This window comes from Procambarus clarkii, chromosome 1, assembly GCF_040958095.1.
Source record: "Procambarus clarkii isolate CNS0578487 chromosome 1, FALCON_Pclarkii_2.0, whole genome shotgun sequence".
Lineage (NCBI taxonomy): Eukaryota > Metazoa > Arthropoda > Malacostraca > Decapoda > Cambaridae > Procambarus > Procambarus clarkii.
Window position 1 is genome coordinate 54533969 of NC_091150.1, and position 18276 is coordinate 54552244.

Consider the following 18276-nt stretch of genomic DNA (forward strand, 5'->3'; position numbering starts at 1 on the left):
GTGCTTCAGTAGGTGGAGTAGTGTCCCGTGCTTCAGTAGGTGGGGTAGTGTAACGCGCTTCAGTAGGTGGGGGTAGTGTACCGTGCTTCAGTAGGTGGGGTAGTGTACCGTGCTTCAGTAGGTGGGGTAGTGTACCGTGTTTCAGTAGGTGGGGTAGTGTCCCGTGCTTCAGTAGGTGGGGTAGTGTACCGTGCTTCAGTAGGTGGGGTAGTGTACCGTGCTTCAGTAGGTGGGGTAGTGCCCCTTGCTTCAGTAGGTGGGGTAGTGTCCCGTGCTTCAGTAGGTGGGGTAGTGTAACGTGCTTCAGTAGGTGGGGTAATGTACCGTGCTTCAGTTGGTGGGGTAGTGTACCGTGCTTCAGTAGGTGGGGTAGTGTACCGTGCTTCAGTAGGTGGGGTAGTGCCCCGTGCTTCAGTAGGTGGAGTAGTGTACCGTGCTTCAGTAGGTGGGGTAGTGCCCCGTGCTTCAGTAAGTGGGTAGTGCCCCGTGCTTCAGTAGGTGGGTAGTGTACCGTGCTTCAGTAGGTGGTGTAGTGCCCCGTGCTTCAGTAGGTGGGGTAGTGTACCAGTGTACCGTGCTTCAGTAGGTGGGGTAGTGCCCCGTGCTTCAGTAGGTGGGGTAGTGTACCGTGTTTCAGTAGGTGGGGTAGTGTACCGTGCTTCAATAGATGGGGTAGTGTATCGTGCTTCAATAGGTGGGGTAGTGTACCGTGCTTCAGTAGGTGGGGTAGTGCCCCGTGCTTCAGTAGGTGGGATAGTGTACCGTGCTTCAGTAGATGGGGTAGTGCACCGTGCTTCAGTAGGTGGGGTAGTGTAACGTGCTTCAGTAGGTGGGGTAGTGCCCCGTGCTTCAGTAGGTGGGGGTAGTGTACCGTGCTTCAGTAGATGGGGTAGTGTATCGTGCTTCAGTAGGTGGGGTAGTGTACCGTGCTTCAGTAGGTGGGGTAGTGTACCGTGCTTCAGTAGGTGGGGTAGTGTACCGTGCTTCAGTAGGTGGAGTAGTGCCCCGTGCTTCAGTAGGTAGGGTAGTGCCCCGTGCTACAGTAGCTGGGGTAGTGTACCGTGCTTCAATAGGTGGGGTAGTATACCGTGCTTTAGTAGGTGGGGTAGTGCCCCGTGCTTCAGTAGGTGGGGTAGTGTACCATGCTTCAGTAGGTGGGGGTAGTGTGCCGTGCTTCATTAAGTAATGTTACAGGTATCGTCGTCATAGCAAACTTCTTCCGCCTATCTGGAGTCATACTACACAACATATATCTATATTTAAGACGCCCCAAAGATTGCTTTGTTAAATTTCTGAAATGGCAAGATACCTAGATTTATAAAAAAAAATAAAAATTTAATTTTTGGTTGGAAGCCTAATCATAAATTTCCAATATGGCGACCGCCGGGCTTTGCTGCATAAAGAACTCGCGCTAAGGTTCGCCAAGAGTCGAGAAGCAACGACTCTCGAATCTCTTAATGTGGAGGAGGAAGATGATTAGTTGCAGGAGAGGGAGATAGGAAATGGAGTAATGACCTGAGGTCAGGTGATCGGTGCTTCCCAGGCGGGCAGGAAGACACTGCAGTCTCAGACATCGTGTGCGAAGGTCTCGTTAAGAGATCTCCGGAAATTTGGCGAATTTTGCGTGCGCGCCGTGGCTGACAAGAGAGAGAGAAACGGCGGTGCGTACATAAAGCGACTCTATACGTCTCCTAGATGAAGAGAAATAAGCTGCTCCTGAATCTTGTGAGTTGGAATGCAGGTCGGGAGGTCGTGGTGGTCGGGGACCACCACAGCCGGCCAGCAGGGCCAAAGTGAATGGACGCTTCGCATCTTAAATCTCCTCGACCCGCACGTTGTCCTGAGGCCATACCAGCCAGAGCGACAAGGTGAGCCATGAGTTACAAGTTGACATCCTTCTGCCTTAAGGTGGTTCCGTGACCATCACACGATAGTTTGGTGGCTTATGTGGAGGTGGGGGGGGGGGGGTCAGTGGGTATTATGTGTTCGTGTGGGTGGCGAGTAATGTGTGTTCATGTGGGGATGGATTAGTATGTGTTAGCAATAGGGTAGGTTCGAATTATTCGCGCGAGGGTGGGTGTGCCTGTGTGTAGGTGGGTGTGCCTGTGTGTAGGTGGGTGTGCCTGTGTGCAGGTGGGTGTGCCTGTGTAGGTGGGTGTGCCTGTGTGTAGGTGGGTGTGCCTGTGTGTAGGTGGGTGTGCCTGTGTGTAGGTGGGTGTGCCTGTGTAGGTGGGTGTGCCTGTGTAGGTGGGTGTGGCTGTGTGTAGGTGGGTGTGGCTGTGTGTAGGTGGGTGTGCCTGTGTGTAGGTGGGTGTGCCTGTGTGTAGGTGGGTGTGCCTGTGTGTAGGTGGGTGTGCCTGTGTGTAGGTGGGTGTGGCTGTGTGTAGGTGGGTGTGCCTGTGTGTAGGTGGGTGTGCCTGTGTGTAGGTGGGTGTGCCTGTGTGTAGGTGGGTGTGCCTGTGTGTAGGTGGGTGTGCCTGTGTGTAGGTGGGTGTGCCTGTGTGTAGGTGGGTGTGCCTGTGTGTAGGTGGGTGTGCCTGTGTGTAGGTGGGTGTGCCTGTGTGTAGGTGGGTGTGCCTGTGTGTAGGTGGGTGTGGCTGTGTGTAGGTGGGTGTGCCTGTGTGTAGGTGGGTGTGCCTGTGTGTAGGTGGGTGTGCCTGTGTGTAGGTGGGTGTGCCTGTGTGTAGGTGGGTGTGGCTGTGTGTAGGTGGGTGTGCCTGTGTGTAGGTGGGTGTGCCTGTGTGTAGGTGGGTGTGCCTGTGTGTAGGTGGGTGTGCCTGTGTGTAGGTGGGTGTGCCTGTGTGTAGGTGGGTGTGGCTGTGTGTAGGTGGGTGTGCCTGTGTGTAGGTGGGTGTGGCTGTGTGTAGGTGGGTGTGCCTGTGTGTAGGTGGGTGTGCCTGTGTAGGTGGGTGTGCCTGTGTAGGTGGGTGTGCCTGTGTAATAACTGGTGCTCTACAGATCTTGTAGAGCACCAGTTATTACACAGGCACACCCACCTTGATCTTGTAATCTTGTAAGATCTTGTAATATGTTAACACTCGGGGCCGTCACACGAGGACCTAAAACAATTAATCATTATAGACTGAGAATTGTGTAGGCTACTTAAAGGAGTAAAACGTGGGAGAGTGTGAGGGAGAACGTGTGGTAGAGAGAGTTTGGGAGAGAGAGAGAGAGAGCAACATGGAAATATTATTTGCTCCAGCCTTCATATGACACACCAAATAACACTGCCACTACCCTGCCACTACCGGACAGGGGACCGGAAGAGATTCGTAGGACTTGTAAGTAGTGTAATCCTATCAGGACAGGTGTAAGGGACAACTGAATGGTGTGAGGATGGGTGTGGGTGTGGCCTGTCACTCCAATAATACTGACCACTTGGGGAACTATAAAGTACACAAGAATAAGGCGGGACACACCCAACACTTAACACCTCAAGAAGAGACGGATGGGGGAAGGAGTACTGGATAATTAAGGACACTAGGTCACAAGGGCAAAGGGGACGGTAGGCCCAATATCACGAAGACAAGGAACCATTAATACACACTCTTAATGACACTGAACATATGTGACTTTATTTGAACACAATTAAATAGACACTTTTCTAACTATATTCCCTAATAGAGGCAAAGAATAAATGAGTGATAAGGTGCTCTAGTTCAAGAGAGCCGTATACTTACTCGAATGGTGTTCCGCAATGTCCCTGAGATGATGTTCTCTCCCGGTCACCCACCCACACCTTCCTGGGCTCCTCCCACTCTACTGTCCGTGATCTCCTGCTCCCCAGCTGAACATGAGGGTTTGCATGTGATGTGGAGGGGTTAATCCCTGTAGATTATCATGGTGGCATCAACTCTGACCTCCTCGTGACTCGGTGACCGTTGACCTGCCCCGCTGGTTAACTTGTAGAGAGGTGTGAATTTTCCATCGTCTTGCGCTGCCTGTCTGGCGCCGCGCCTGTAGCCTGTTTATGTTGTTCTACTATGTACTGCTCTCTTGTTACACCTGTGTGGGTGGGTGTGCCTATGTGTAGGTGGGTGTGCCTATGTGTAGGTGGGTGTGCCTGTGTGGGTGGGTGTGCCTGTGTGTGGGTGGGTGTGCCTGTACTCGCCTAGTTGTACTCACCTAGTTGTCGCTTGCGGGGGTTGAGCTCTGGCTCTTTGGTCCCGCCTCTCAACCGTCAATCAACAGGTGTACAGGTTCCTGAGCCTATTGGGCTCTATCATATCTACACTTGAAACTGTGTATGGAGTCAGCCTCCACCACATTACTTCCAAATGTGATTCCATTTGTCAACCACTCTGACACTAAAAAAGTTCTTTCTAATATCTCTGTGGCTCATTTGGGCACTCAGTTTCCACCTGTGTCCCCTAGTGCGTGTGCCCCTTGTGTTAAATAGCATGTCTTTATCAACCCTATCGATTCCCTTGAGAATCTTGAATGTGGTGATCATGTCCCCCCTAACTCTTCTGTCTTCCAACGAAGTGAGGTTTAATTCCCGTAGTCTCTCCTCGTAGCTCTTCCCTTTCAGCTCGGGTACTAGTCTGGTGGCAAACCTTTGAACCTTTTCCAGTTTAGTCTTATGCTTGACTAGATATGGACTCCATGCTGGAGCCGCATACTCCAGGATTGGTCTGACATATGTGGTATATAATGTTCTGAAAGATTCCTTACACAAGTTTCTAAAGGCCGTTCTTATGTTAGCCAACCTGGCATATGCTGCTGATGTTATCCTCTTGATATGAGCTTCAGGGGACAGGTCTGGCGTGATATCAACCCCAGGTCTTTCTCTCTCTCTGACTCTTGAAGTATCTCATCTCCCAAATGATACCTTGTATCTGGTCTCCTGCTTCCTACCCCTATCTTCATTACATTACATTTGCTTGGGTTAAACTCTAACAGCTATTTGTTCGACCATTCCTGCAGCTTGTCCAGGTCTTCTTGAAGCCTCAAGCTGTCCTCCTCTGTCTTAATCCTTCTCATAATTTTGGCGTCGTCAGCAAACATTGAGAGGAATGAGTCTATACCCTCTGGGAGATCATTACGTATATCAGAAACAGGATAGATCCAAGCACAGAGCCCTGTGGGACTCCACTGGTGACTTCACGCCATTCTGAGGTCTCACCCCTCACTGTAACTCTCTGCTTCCTATTGCTTAGGTACTCCCTTATCCACTGGAGCGCCCTGCCTACATGTGTGTGGGTGGGTGTGCCTGTGTGTAGGTGGGTGTGCCTGTGTGTTGGTGTGTGTACTCGTCTAAATGTGCTTGCCAGGTCGAGCTAGGCTCCTCGCCCCGACATCCGTACATTCTTAGATTAACGCACTGACTCATTTCTCACGCTTTTATCACATTTACATTTAAAATGCTGAATCAAATAAGCTGGAACGACATCTGCACCTAACCTATTCCGTTTAATGACAGCTCAAACGCAGAGAACGTTCTTCCTGATGAACGTAATGAACCAAGAACTGCATATTTCATTACCGTTATTATCCGGCCTTCGTTGCCTGACAACAGTGATCTGACCATAACCATTGTTTCGTTGATTTATTAAGTAACCTCCCTAAATGTCAGCTGATGAAGAATTGCCCCTTATACATTAGTAGAAATGCTATCGTTCTTTAGTAATTAAGAAATCTGGGCTAAATTCCAACACATATTTCCAGTATCGTTAGAAATTTAATACGAGTGTGTGTGACTGGGAGGTTGTTCAGTTGTTCAGGGGACTGAAAGTTGTTCAGCCATTGATTTCTCCGTGGCTGAGAGATCATGATGAAGCTGCGATGATTGGAAAGACACTTTACTGGTCAAGGGAGGTCCTACTAGAGAGGAAACAGAAGGTCATAGTTAGAGAGCAGATGTGTGAAAGGATAAATTAAGCAATCAGATTCCCTTCATGGCTCGGTTCTAGGTCTTCTGCTGGTCCTAATCTATGGGAAAGACGTCAATGAGGGGTGTGAACTCCACCACGTCAATGAGGGGGGTGAATTCGACCACGTCAATGGGGGGGGGTGAACTCCACCACATCAATGTTTGAATATAAGAGAAAACTAATGAGGAGAGTCAAAATAAAGGGTTGGTAGAATGATGCAGGAAAATCTTGACAGACTGCTATAATGGGCAGACAAGTGGTTTCAAGAGTTTAACATCGTCAGTTGTAATGTAATGAAGATAAGAAGAGGGGTGAAGAAACAGGAATTAAACGCCATATGAGAAACAGTAAGACAAATGAGGAAGGAACAGAGACGTGAGAGGAGACACACTACCATTAGGAACACAGAAACAGAATAACATCAGCGGCATATGCTAAGCTAATAAATATGAGAGCATTTTAATGTACATCAGACCACAACTAGAAAGTGAAGTTCATGCGTGAAAACCTCATCACATGAACCACCAAAAAGGAAAACGTGATCTGAAACAATTTTGTGCAAGAAATGTGAAATCTAAGAAACAAAGGGGACATGATCCCTTCGTTTAAAATACTGAGCAAAATAAACAAGGATAGACAGCGGCACCCTTTTCTAATGGAGATAAGAGAAGAACGAGAAAAAAGACATAGCTGGAAGCTGCAAAATACAAAGGAGTCATAGTGACGAAGGCTTCATAGAGCTGGTTTCCATGGCAACCGCACTGACAGCACGAGCCTTGAAAGTCACCGGCATGAACAGTTTCAAGAGGAAATACGACAAAGGACTTGAAGGCCGAGAGAAGTACCTGTACCTGTACTTGTAACCTGTGCCTGTACCTGTACCTGTACTTGTAACCTGTACCTGTACCTGTACCTGTACTTATAACCTGTACCTGTAACCTGTACCTGTACCTGTACCTGTACCTGTAACCTGTACTTGTACCTGTAACCTGTACCTGTACCTGTAACCTGTACCTGTAACCTGTAACCTGTACCTGTACCTGTACCCTGTACCTGTACCTGTAACCTGTACCTGTAACCTGTGCCTGTACCTGTACCTGTAACCTGTACCTGTAACCTGTGCCTGTACCTGTACCTGTACTTGTAACCTGTAATTGTACTTGTAACCTGTACCTGTACTTGTAACCTGTACTTGTAACCTGTACTTGTAACCTGTACTTGTAACCTGTACTTGTAACCTGTACCTGTACCTGTAACCTGTACCTGTACCTGTACTTGGATCTATACTTGTAACCTGTACCTGTACCTGTACCTGTACTTGTAACCTGTACCTGTACCTGTACCTGTACTTGTAACCTGTACCTGTACCTGTACCTGTACCTGTACTTATAACCTGTACCTGTACCTGTAACCTGTACCTGTACCTGTAACCTGTACTTGTAACCTGTACCTGTGCTTGTAACCTGTACTTGTACTTGTAACCTGTACCTGTAACCTGTACCTGTAACCTGTACCTGTAACCTGTACAGGTTACAAGTTCCTATAACTAGGAGACGACTTGTGTGTCGTAGGTTTTGAAAGGCAAACACTGACAGATGTGCAGGAACATCATATGATCACTAGCAGTACAACATCACCTCCAACAGTACAACATCACCTCCAACAGTACAACATCACCTCCAACAGTACAACATCACCTCCAACAGTACAGCATCACCTCCAACAGTACAGCATCACCTCCAACAGTACAGCATCACCTCCAACAGTACAACATCACCTCCAACAGTACAACATCACCTCCAACGAGACAACATCACCTCCAACGAGACATCACCACCTCTAACGAGACAACATCACCTCCAACGAGACAACATCACCTCCAACGAGACAACATCACCTCCAATGAGACAACATCACCTCCAACGAGGCAACATCACCTCCAACAGTACAACATCACCTCCAACGAGACAACATCACCTCCAACAGTACAACATCACCTCCAACAGTACAACATCACCTCCAACGAGACAACATCACCTCCAACAGTACAACATCACCTCCAACAGTACAACATCACCTCCAACAGTACAACATCACCTCCAACAGTACAACATCACCTCCAACGAGGCAACATCACCTCCAACGAGACAACATCACCTCCAACGAGACATCACCCCCTCCAACGAGACAACATCACCTCCAACGAGACAACATCACCTCCAACGAGACATCACCCCCTCCAACGAGACAACATCACCTCCAACGAGACAACATCACCTCCAACGAGACAACATCACCTCCAACGAGACAACATCACCTCCAACGAGACATCACCACCTCCAACGAGACAACATCACCTCCAACAGTACAACATCACCTCCAACAGTACAACATCACCTCCAACGAGGCAACATCACCTCCAACGAGACAACATCACCTCCAACGAGACATCACCCCCTCCAACGAGACAACATCACCTCCAACGAGACAACATCACCTCCAACGAGACATCACCCCCTCCAACGAGACAACATCACCTCCAACGAGACAACATCACCTCCAACGAGACATCACCCCCTCCAACGAGACAACATCACCTCCAACGAGACAACATCACCTCCAACGAGACAACATCACCTCCAACGAGACAACATCACCTTCAACGAGACAACATCACCTCCAACGAGACATCACCACCTCCAACGAGACAACATCACCTCCAACGAGACATCACCACCTCCAACGAGACAACATCACCTCCAACGAGACAACATCACCTCCAACGAGACAACATCACCTCCAACGAGACAACATCACCTCCAACGAGACAACATCACCTCCAATGAGACAACATCACCTCCAACGAGACAACATCACCTCCAACGAGACAACATCACCTCCAATGAGACAACATCACCTCCAACGAGACAACATCACCTCCAACAGTACAGTATCGCAACCATCAGTACAACACTACCAAACAGTACAACTTCAGCAACAATACAACATCCCCGACTATACAACATCACCGACAATTCAGCATCACCAACAGTGATGCTGAATCCTTACCAGCGGTACAGGATCACAATGAAATGTGATCTTGTATGATGAAAGAATGAAAGGTCTAACATCACCACCAACAATGCAACATCGCCCTCAACAGTACAATATCACCACCAACATCGCTATATACCACAATATGTTCAACACCACGAACACATTACTACACTGCAACTCTGCAACAAACCTTGCAATTGATAAGTAAACTAAGATATATATAAATAACTTACTCGTGGGAAAATGAATTTGCTGAATTTTGCGTTTCAAAGTAATTGGCAATAACCGATCAGAGGGCGCGGAATACTCACGCTTAACGAGGCTAAAAGATTCTCGTAATTGAATGGCACCAACCTGACTCCCTTCGGAGCCTGGCTAACTGACCGGAATGAAGCGAACACGAAACATTGCGAGTTCGTTCGTTCAGTACTTCCACTGACAGGAACGTACCCTAGGCGGGGGTGGACCTTGCGGGCTGCTTCGTTCAGTAACTTCTCGCGGAGGAATTCAGTTCTGGACCTGGACTCACAAAGCAGTTACTCAAGCACTTACGAACCTGCACATCTTTTCACAATCTTTGACTGCTTAGTTTACAATTATTAAACAGTTAATGAGCTCCGAAGCACTAGGACGCTGTTTATAACAATAACAACAGTTTATTTCAGAAGTTTTCATGCTTGTAAACGGTTTAATATATGTAACCAAAGCCGTCAAAGATTGAGGAAAGATGTACACGTTCGTAAGTACTTGCGAACTGCATCGTGAATCTGGCCCCAGGATCCTTGTGAGTATTTCCGTTCAGTCACATCGTTGACGGGAGTCTTATCAAACAACCTTGAACTGAAGCACAGGAGTTTAACATTTTAAGTTATCAATCAGTCATTTAACATTTTAGCTATCAATGAATTCTTAATGGAAAAACTTTATGAACATGAAATTCGAACAGAAGATATTAATATTGCAAAAACCAGTGCAAATGGACATGCTACTTGCAGAGAAAATTAGGAATCTCACTGTTGCTTAATAGTTAAAGGTTCAACGATAAATGTATATCGACAGATAATGATGATTGGTGCAGATTGAGTGATAGTCATCGATGGTGACAAAGTGAATAAATGATGATTATATAATAATTTATGATAATGATGACTATTGTTTGTTATAATGTTTGTTTGTGACTAATGGCAGTTCTTAATGATGGTGATTAGTGTAGTTATTATTGATGATGGTTGATGCTGACACATCTGTTACTCATTTGTGTCTCTAGTTTCCATTGATGTCCATTCCATAATTTTGAACAATGCTGTTTAGCCTACCGAGTCAATATCCAGTAGGATCTTGCATGTCGTTATCACGTCCTCTCTCTCTCTCTCTCCTCCACTCTGGTGAGGTCGTTTATATACATCAACACTTTTAACACGTGTAATTACTGGTAATATTGTATTATATATTTAGTAGAAATTTAATACTGCATAATAACTTAGTTTTCGGTTATCTATTATCTTTATCCATTTTATCCTCAGTTTTGCGCCTTTCAACACATTCTTTCTGGCTTTTAATGCTTAATTTTAAGCTTTAAGGATCTTCGTTACGTCTCTTTTTTTTCTCACGGTGGAATAAAAGTACGGAACAAATTACTGAAAAATATTCAGGAAACGCAAAGCGCTGCAACAATGGGTTCCGGTTGTGTAGTGTTTTACCAGCATAAAACTTTCCTACAAAAGAATGCGGAAAGTTTATATTACAATTTGGGGGAGTTAGGAACGCAGTGCCGGTCTGTATGGTATTTTAGGTTATATTTATGTTGCTGGTGGGCCTAGGAGGAGACTCCTGCTGACGACTGCTGACTCCTGCTAGCGGGCTGAGTGAGCAGCTTTCCCGTCCCGTAGCTCATGGTATGGTAAGCCTTACCCCACTAATTTTCACTGGAATACGACCCGCCAACCGTTTAATAGCCAGGTACCCAATCACTGGTGGGTGAACGGATTCGTACAGTTAAGGATTGGCGCCTAGTCAATCCTCCCCGGCCAGGATACGAACTCAAGGCCAAATGGCTCGCGAAGCACGGGGCGAGTGTTACCACTGCGCCACGGGGGACTGCCGTATTTTCGCAGTGGGCAACTTTTTGTAACCTAATTTCTAACCTAGCATAACATAAACTCATCTAACCTAGCATAACATAAACTCATCTAACCTAGCATAACCTAAACTTATCTAACCTAGCATAACCTAAACTCATCTAACCTAGCATAACCTAAACTCATCTAACCTATCCTAAACCTCACATAAACTAACCACACCTAACCTGTCACTTCCACTCTACAATAACTGTTCTCCTTGTTCACAGAAAAGGGTTTGATTAGGATATAATACAATGTTAAAGTGCACTAAATTGCTGAATACAATATTCTGGGACCCACATATGACGGAATTTTTTGGTCAGCCTAATTTCACTGGGATTGCATACGATTGAGTGACTATTTTGACTAGGAATAAAGTAAATATTTTAAAATCTTCTACACAAAACTAGGCATTTTCTAGCAAGCCGCAGGTTGGGACTCTTAGTGACTGACTGTGGGAGACAACTTAGCAAATAGATGTGGGAGAAAACTTAGTGATTGGATGTTGGAGAGAACTTGGTGACTTAATATGGGCGAGAACTTATTGACCGAACCTGAGAGATAACTAGAACCTGAGAGAGCTGTCACAAAATAGACTAGGTGACTGAACGTGACAGACAACCTCGTGACGGGAGACAACTTAGTGACAGTGTGGGAGACATGAAGCCATCACCGGTCGGCCGAGCGGACAGCACACTGGACTTGTGATCCTGTGGTCCCGGGTTCGATCCCGGGCGCCGGCAAGAAACAATGGGCAGAGTTTCTTTCACCCTATGCTCCTGTTACCTAGCAGTAAAAATTGGTACATGGGTATCAGTCAGCTGTCACGCGCTGCTTCCTGGGTGTGGAGACCTGGTCGAGGACCGGGCCGCGGGGACACTAAAGCCTCGAAATCATCTCAAGATAACCTCAAGATCACCAGGCAAGTGCAGTAGTTGAACACGTCAAAACATCGTCATTCAGACATAAGGAAGAGTAATATCATTTACAGTTGCGTTTACAACTTGAGGATTTTTATTTACTCTACATGAAGGATGTATGATTGTCTGTTGTGGTTTAGGCCTGGCGCATTGTACTGGAACTGGATACGTTATGGTGTCCAATGTGTATGTATGTATGTATGAACATGTCTGATGTGTGTGTGTAAAGGCTTCGTACTCAGCGCTGGCCTCGATGAGGTAACGGTAGAACTTGCTCTCTCCCTTTTAAAGTAGTTGTCACAAATGCAAGAAAAATAAGAGGTTAGATATCAAGAACCTTTCGAACAAGAGACGCCATACCAATGTTAATTACAAGACACTAGTGTTCTCTAGGGTGGAATATTGCTACACAATCAAAGCTGACCTGAGGATGGTACTAAGATCCTTTATTGCTAGAATATACTCAATAATACATCTAAATTATTGGACCGATTAAAATCGTTAAATCCGTATTCTCTATGGCATAGCCGAGAGAGATGCATAATAATCTACACTTGGAAAATATTCGACCGACTGATTCCATATCAACATACGGAAATAACACCATGTGAGAGCAGGAGGCATGGCAGGATGTGCAGAATAGTTCTGTTGAAAAGCAAAGGTACAATAGGCACACTGAGAGGGAACTCTATCAACATCAAGGACCCGTGAATTCTCAACACTCCCGCTACACATAAGGGGCATAACTGGCCGGCCTCTCACAGTGTTAAAAAAAATACTTGACAAACGCCTTCAAATGATACCTGAACAACAAGGCTGTGATTCATACGTCAAGCTCCGAGCAGCCGCGTCCAAAAATCTAGTTGACCAGACACTCAACTAGGAGGCCTGGTCAGACACCGGGCCGCTGCGACATTGATCCTCGGAACCATCACAAGATAACCATAAGATAACAAGGTCAAAAGTGTTGCTTCCGTTGTTAGCGTGACCCAAGGAGCACCTCGAGGAGGTAATTATATAATTAGTACCCAATTTGCTATCGTTTTTGCCTTAACCACAACGTACAAATCTTTCCTGACAATTAAAAATAAATGAGTTAGTCCAATTTGACTGATTTTCATGTGGCTTCCGCCTCCCCATTACTGGACTTGGGAGTGAAGGCGCGTCATTTGCATTTAAATTACCAAATTATGTTGCATTTATTGCACATTGTATTGGAACCCGAAAGGTTTGGAGGTACTGTGGTCAGTCAGTCGAAGCTGCTGACACCAGGCACCTGACTGAGGAAGCTGCTGACACCGGGCACCTGACTGAGGAAGCTCTTGACACCAGGCACCTGACTGAGGAAGCTATTGACACCAGGCACCTGACTGAGGAAGCTCTTGACACCAGGCACCTGACTGAGGAAACTCTTGACACCAGGCACCTGGCTGAGGAAGCTCTTGACACCAGACACCTGGCTGAGGAAGCTCTTGACACCAGACACCTGACTGAGGAAGCTGCTGACACCGGGCACCTGACTGAGGAAGCTGCTGACACCAGGCACCTGACTGAGGAAGCTCTTGACACCAGACCCCTGACTGAGGAAGCTGCTGACACCGGGCACCTGACTGAGGAAGCTGCTGACACCAGGCACCTGACTGAGGAAGCTCTTGACACCAGGCACCTGACTGAGAAAGCTGCTGACACCAGGCACCTGACTAAGGAAGCTCTTGACACCAGGCACCTGACTGAGGAAGCTGCTGACACCAGGCACCTGACTAAGGAAGCTCTTGACACCAGGCACCTGACTGAGGAAGCTCTTGACACCAGGCACCTGACTGAGGAAGCTCTTGACACCAGGCACCTGACTGAGGAAGCTGCTGACACCAGGCACCTGACTGAGGAAACTGCTGACACCAGGCACCTGACTGAGGAAGCTCTTGACACCAGGCACCTGACTGAGAAAGCTGCTGACACCAGGCACCTGACTGAGGAAGCTCTTGACACCAGGCACCTGACTGAGGAAGCTCTTTACACCAGACACCTGACTGAGGAAGCTCTTGACACCCGGCACCTGACTGAGGAAGCTGCTGACACCGGGCACCTGACTGAGGAAGCTGCTGACACCAGGCACCTGACTGAGGAAGCTGCTGACACCGGGCACCTGACTGAGGAAGCTCTTGACACCAGGCACCTGACTGAGGAAGCTGCTGACACCAGGCACCTGACTGAGAAAGCTGCTGACACCAGGCACCTGACTGAGGAAGCTCTTGACACCAGGCACCTGACTGAGGAAGCTCTTTACACCAGACACCTGACTGAGGAAGCTCTTGACACCCGGCACCTGACTGAGAAAGCTGCTGACACCAGGCACCTGACTAAGGAAGCTCTTGACACCAGGCACCTGACTGAGGAAACTCTTGACACCAGGCACCTGACTGAGGAAGCTCTTGACACCAGGCACCTGACTGAGGAAGCTGCTGACACCGGGCACCTGACTGAGAAAGCTCTTGACACCAGGCACCTGACTGAGGAAGCTCTTGACACCAGGCACCTGACTGAGGAAGCTGCAGACACCAGGCACCTGACTGAGGAAGCTGCTGACACCGGACACCTGACTGAAGAAGCTCTTGACACCGGGCACCTGACTGAGGAAGCTCTTGACACCAGGCACCTGATTGAGGAAGCTCTTGACACCAGGCACTTGACTGAGGAAGCTCTTGACACCAGACACCTGACTGAGGAAGCTCTTGACACCAGGCACCTGACTGAGAAAGCTATTGACACCAGGCACCTGACTGAGGAAGCTCTTGACACCAGGCACTTGACTGAGGAAGCTCTTGACACCAGACACCTGACTGAGGAAGCTCTTGACACCAGGCACCTGACTGAGAAAGCTATTGACACCAGGCACCTGACTGAGGAAGCTCTTGACACCAGGCACCTGACTGAGGAAACTCTTGACACCAGGCACCTGCCTGAGGAAGCTCTTGACACCAGGCACCTGGCTGAGGAAGCTCTTGACACCAGGCACCTGACTGAGGAAGCTGCTGACATCAGGCACCTGACTGAGGAAGCTATTGACACCAGGCACCTGACTGAGGAAGCTCTTGACACCAGGCACCTGACTGAGGAAGCTCTTGACACCAGGCACCTGGCTGAGGAAGCTCTTGACACCAGGCACCTGACTGAAGTAGCTCTTGACACCAGACACCTGACTGAGGAAGCTGCTGACACCGGGCACCTGACTGAGGAAGCTGCTGACACCAGGCACCTGACTGAGGAAGCTGCTGACACCGGGCACCTGACTGAGGAAGCTCTTGACACCAGGCTCCTGACTGAGGAAGCTGCTGACACCAGGCACCTGACTGAGAAAGCTGCTGACACCAGGCACCTGACTGAGGAAGCTCTTGACACTAGGCACCTGACTGAGGAAGCTCTTTACACCAGACACCTGACTGAGGAAGCTCTTGACACCCGGCACCTGACTGAGGAAGCTGCTGACACCGGGCACCTGACTGAGAAAGCTCTTGACACCAGGCACCTGACTGAGGAGGCTCTTGACACCAGGCACCTGACTGAGGAAGCTGCAGACACCAGGCACCTGACTGAGGAAGCTGCTGACACCGGACACCTGACTGAGGAAGCTCTTGACACCGGGCACCTGACTGAGGAAGCTCTTGACACCAGGCACCTGATTGAGGAAGCTCTTGACACCTGGCACTTGACTGAGGAAGCTCTTGACACTAGACACCTGACTGAGGAAGCTCTTGACACCAGGCACCTGACTGAGAAAGCTATTGACACCAGGCACCTGACTGAGGAAGCTCTTGACACCAGGCACCTGACTTAGGAAACTCTTGACACCAGGCACCTGGCTGAGGAAGCTCTTGACACCAGGCACCTGGCTGAGGAAGCTCTTGACACCAGGCACCTGACTGAGGAAGCTGCTGACATCAGGCACCTGACCGAAGAAGCTATTGACACCAGGCACCTGACTGAGGAAGCTCTTGACACCAGGCACCTGACTGAGGAAGCTCTTGACACCAGGCACCTGGCTGAGGAAGCTCTTGACACCAGGCACCTGACTGAAGTAGCTCTTGACACCAGACACCTGACTGAGGAAGCTCTTGACACCAGACACCTGACTGAGGAAGCTCTTGACACCAGGCACCTGACTGAGGAAGCTGCTGACACCGGGCACCTGACTGAGGAAGCTCTTGACACCAGGCACCTGACTGAGAAAGCTGCTGACACCAGGCACCTGACTGAGGAAGCTCCTGACACCAGGCACCTGGATGAGGAAGCTCATGACACCAGGCATCAGACTGAGGAAGCTGCTGACACCAGGCACCTGACTGAGGAAGCTCTTGACACCAGGCACCTGACTAAGGAAGCTCTTGACACCAGACACCTGACTGAGGAAGCTCTTGACACCAGGCACCTGACTGAGGAAGCTGCTGACACCGGGCACCTGACTGAGGAAGCTGCTGACACCAGGCACCTGACTGAGGAGGCTCTTGACACCAGGCACCTGACTGAGGAAGCTGCTGACACCGGGCACCTGACTGAGAAAGCTCTTGACACCAGGCACCTGACTGAGGAGGCTCTTGACACCAGGCACCTGACTGAGGAAGCTGCTGACACCGGGCACCTGACTGAGGAAGCTCTTGACACCGGGCACCTGACTGAGGAAACTCTTGACACCAGGCACCTGGCTGAGGAAGCTCTTGACACCAGGCACCTGACTGAGGAAGCTGCTGACACCAGGCACCTGACTGAGGAAGTTGATGACACTAGGCACCTGGCTGAGGAAGCTCTTGACACCAGGCACCTGACTGAGGAAGCTGCTGACACCAGGCACCTGACTGAGGAAGTTGATGACACTAGGCACCTGGCTGAGGAAGCTCTTGGCACTAGGCACTTGACTGACGAAGCTCTTGACACCAGGCACCTGACTGAGGAAGCTGCTGACACCAGGCACCTGACTGAGGAAACATTTGACACCAGGCACCTGACTGAGGAAGCTCTTGACACCAGATACCTGACTGAGGAAGCTCTTGACACCAGGCACCTGACTGAGGAAGCTCTTGACACCAGGCACCTGACTGAGGAAGCTGCTGACACCAGGCACCTGACTGAGGAAGCTCTTGACACCAGGCACCTGACTGAAGTAGCTCTTGACACCAGACACCTGACTGAGGAAGCTCTTGACACCAGGCACCTGACTGAGGAAGCTCTTGACACCAGGCACCTGACTGAGGAAGCTGCTGACACCAGGCACCTGACTGAGGAAGCATTTGACACCAGGCACCTGACTGAGGAAGCTCTTGACACCAGGCACCTGACTGAGGAAGCTCTTGACACCAGGCACCTGACTGAGGAAGCTGCTGACACCAGGCACCTGACTGAGGAAACTGCTGACACCAGGCACCTGACTGAGGAAGCTCTTGACACCAGGCACCTGACTGAGGAAGCTCTTGACACCAGACACCTGACTGAGGAAGCTCTTGACACCAGGCACCTGACTGAGGAAGCTCTTGACACCAGGCACCTGACTGAGGAAGCTGCTTACACCAGGCACCTGACTGAGGAAGCTCTTGACACCAGGCACCTGACTGAAGTAGCTCTTGACACCAGACACCTGACTGAGGAAGCTCTTGACACCAGGCACCTGACTGAGGAAGCTCTTGACACCAGGCACCTGACTGAGGAAGCTGCTGACACCAGGCACCTGACTGAGGAAGTTGATGACACTAGGCACCTGGCTGAGGAAGCTCTTGGCACTAGGCACCTGACTGAGGAAGCTCTTGACACCAGGCACCTGACTGAGGAAGCTCTTGACACCAGGCAGCTGACTGAGGAAATTGCTGACACCAGGCACCTGACTGAGGAAGCTCTTGACACCAGGCACCTGGCTGAGGAAGCTCTTGACACCAGGCACCTGGCTGAGGAAGCTCTTGACACCAGCTATACAATATTAGACTGACGGAAACAGAATTATTTGCAACCTACACTTGTAAGGTAATACATGCACTTGCAACACAGAACAAGAAACATTAGCAATCAATCCTAGAAACAAATTCCCAAAACAGCCCACAGAGAACTGTAGGTAAACAATGATATACAACTAGTGACGGAATCAACGTATTATACAATAGCACAGTAATATTTTATACATGTGGGTCAAACATTATATTATAACAGGATAAAACAAATCACAAACTACAGTTTACGCTACGCCCATATTATGTACAAATCGTTCGGAACGTTACATAACAATGGTATGGGGCAAACAGTCCACGATCAGTATCAACTGAACAA

The 18276-nt window shown here is 48.9% G+C and overlaps 1 protein-coding gene across 1 annotated transcript in view; it reads left to right on the top strand.

The window, feature by feature from the left end:
- Nucleotides 1-17941, top strand: part of LOC138363464 (plectin-like) — a 37158-nt gene extending 19217 nt beyond the window's left edge. The window contains exons 2-4 of the mRNA XM_069322698.1: nucleotides 7520-8975; nucleotides 13199-15792; nucleotides 15823-17941. Of these exons, the coding sequence (XP_069178799.1) occupies nucleotides 7520-8975; nucleotides 13199-15792; nucleotides 15823-17941 (6169 nt within the window). The remainder of the gene's footprint in view (nucleotides 1-7519; nucleotides 8976-13198; nucleotides 15793-15822) is intronic.
- The last annotated feature ends 335 nt before the right edge of the window (nucleotides 17942-18276 follow it).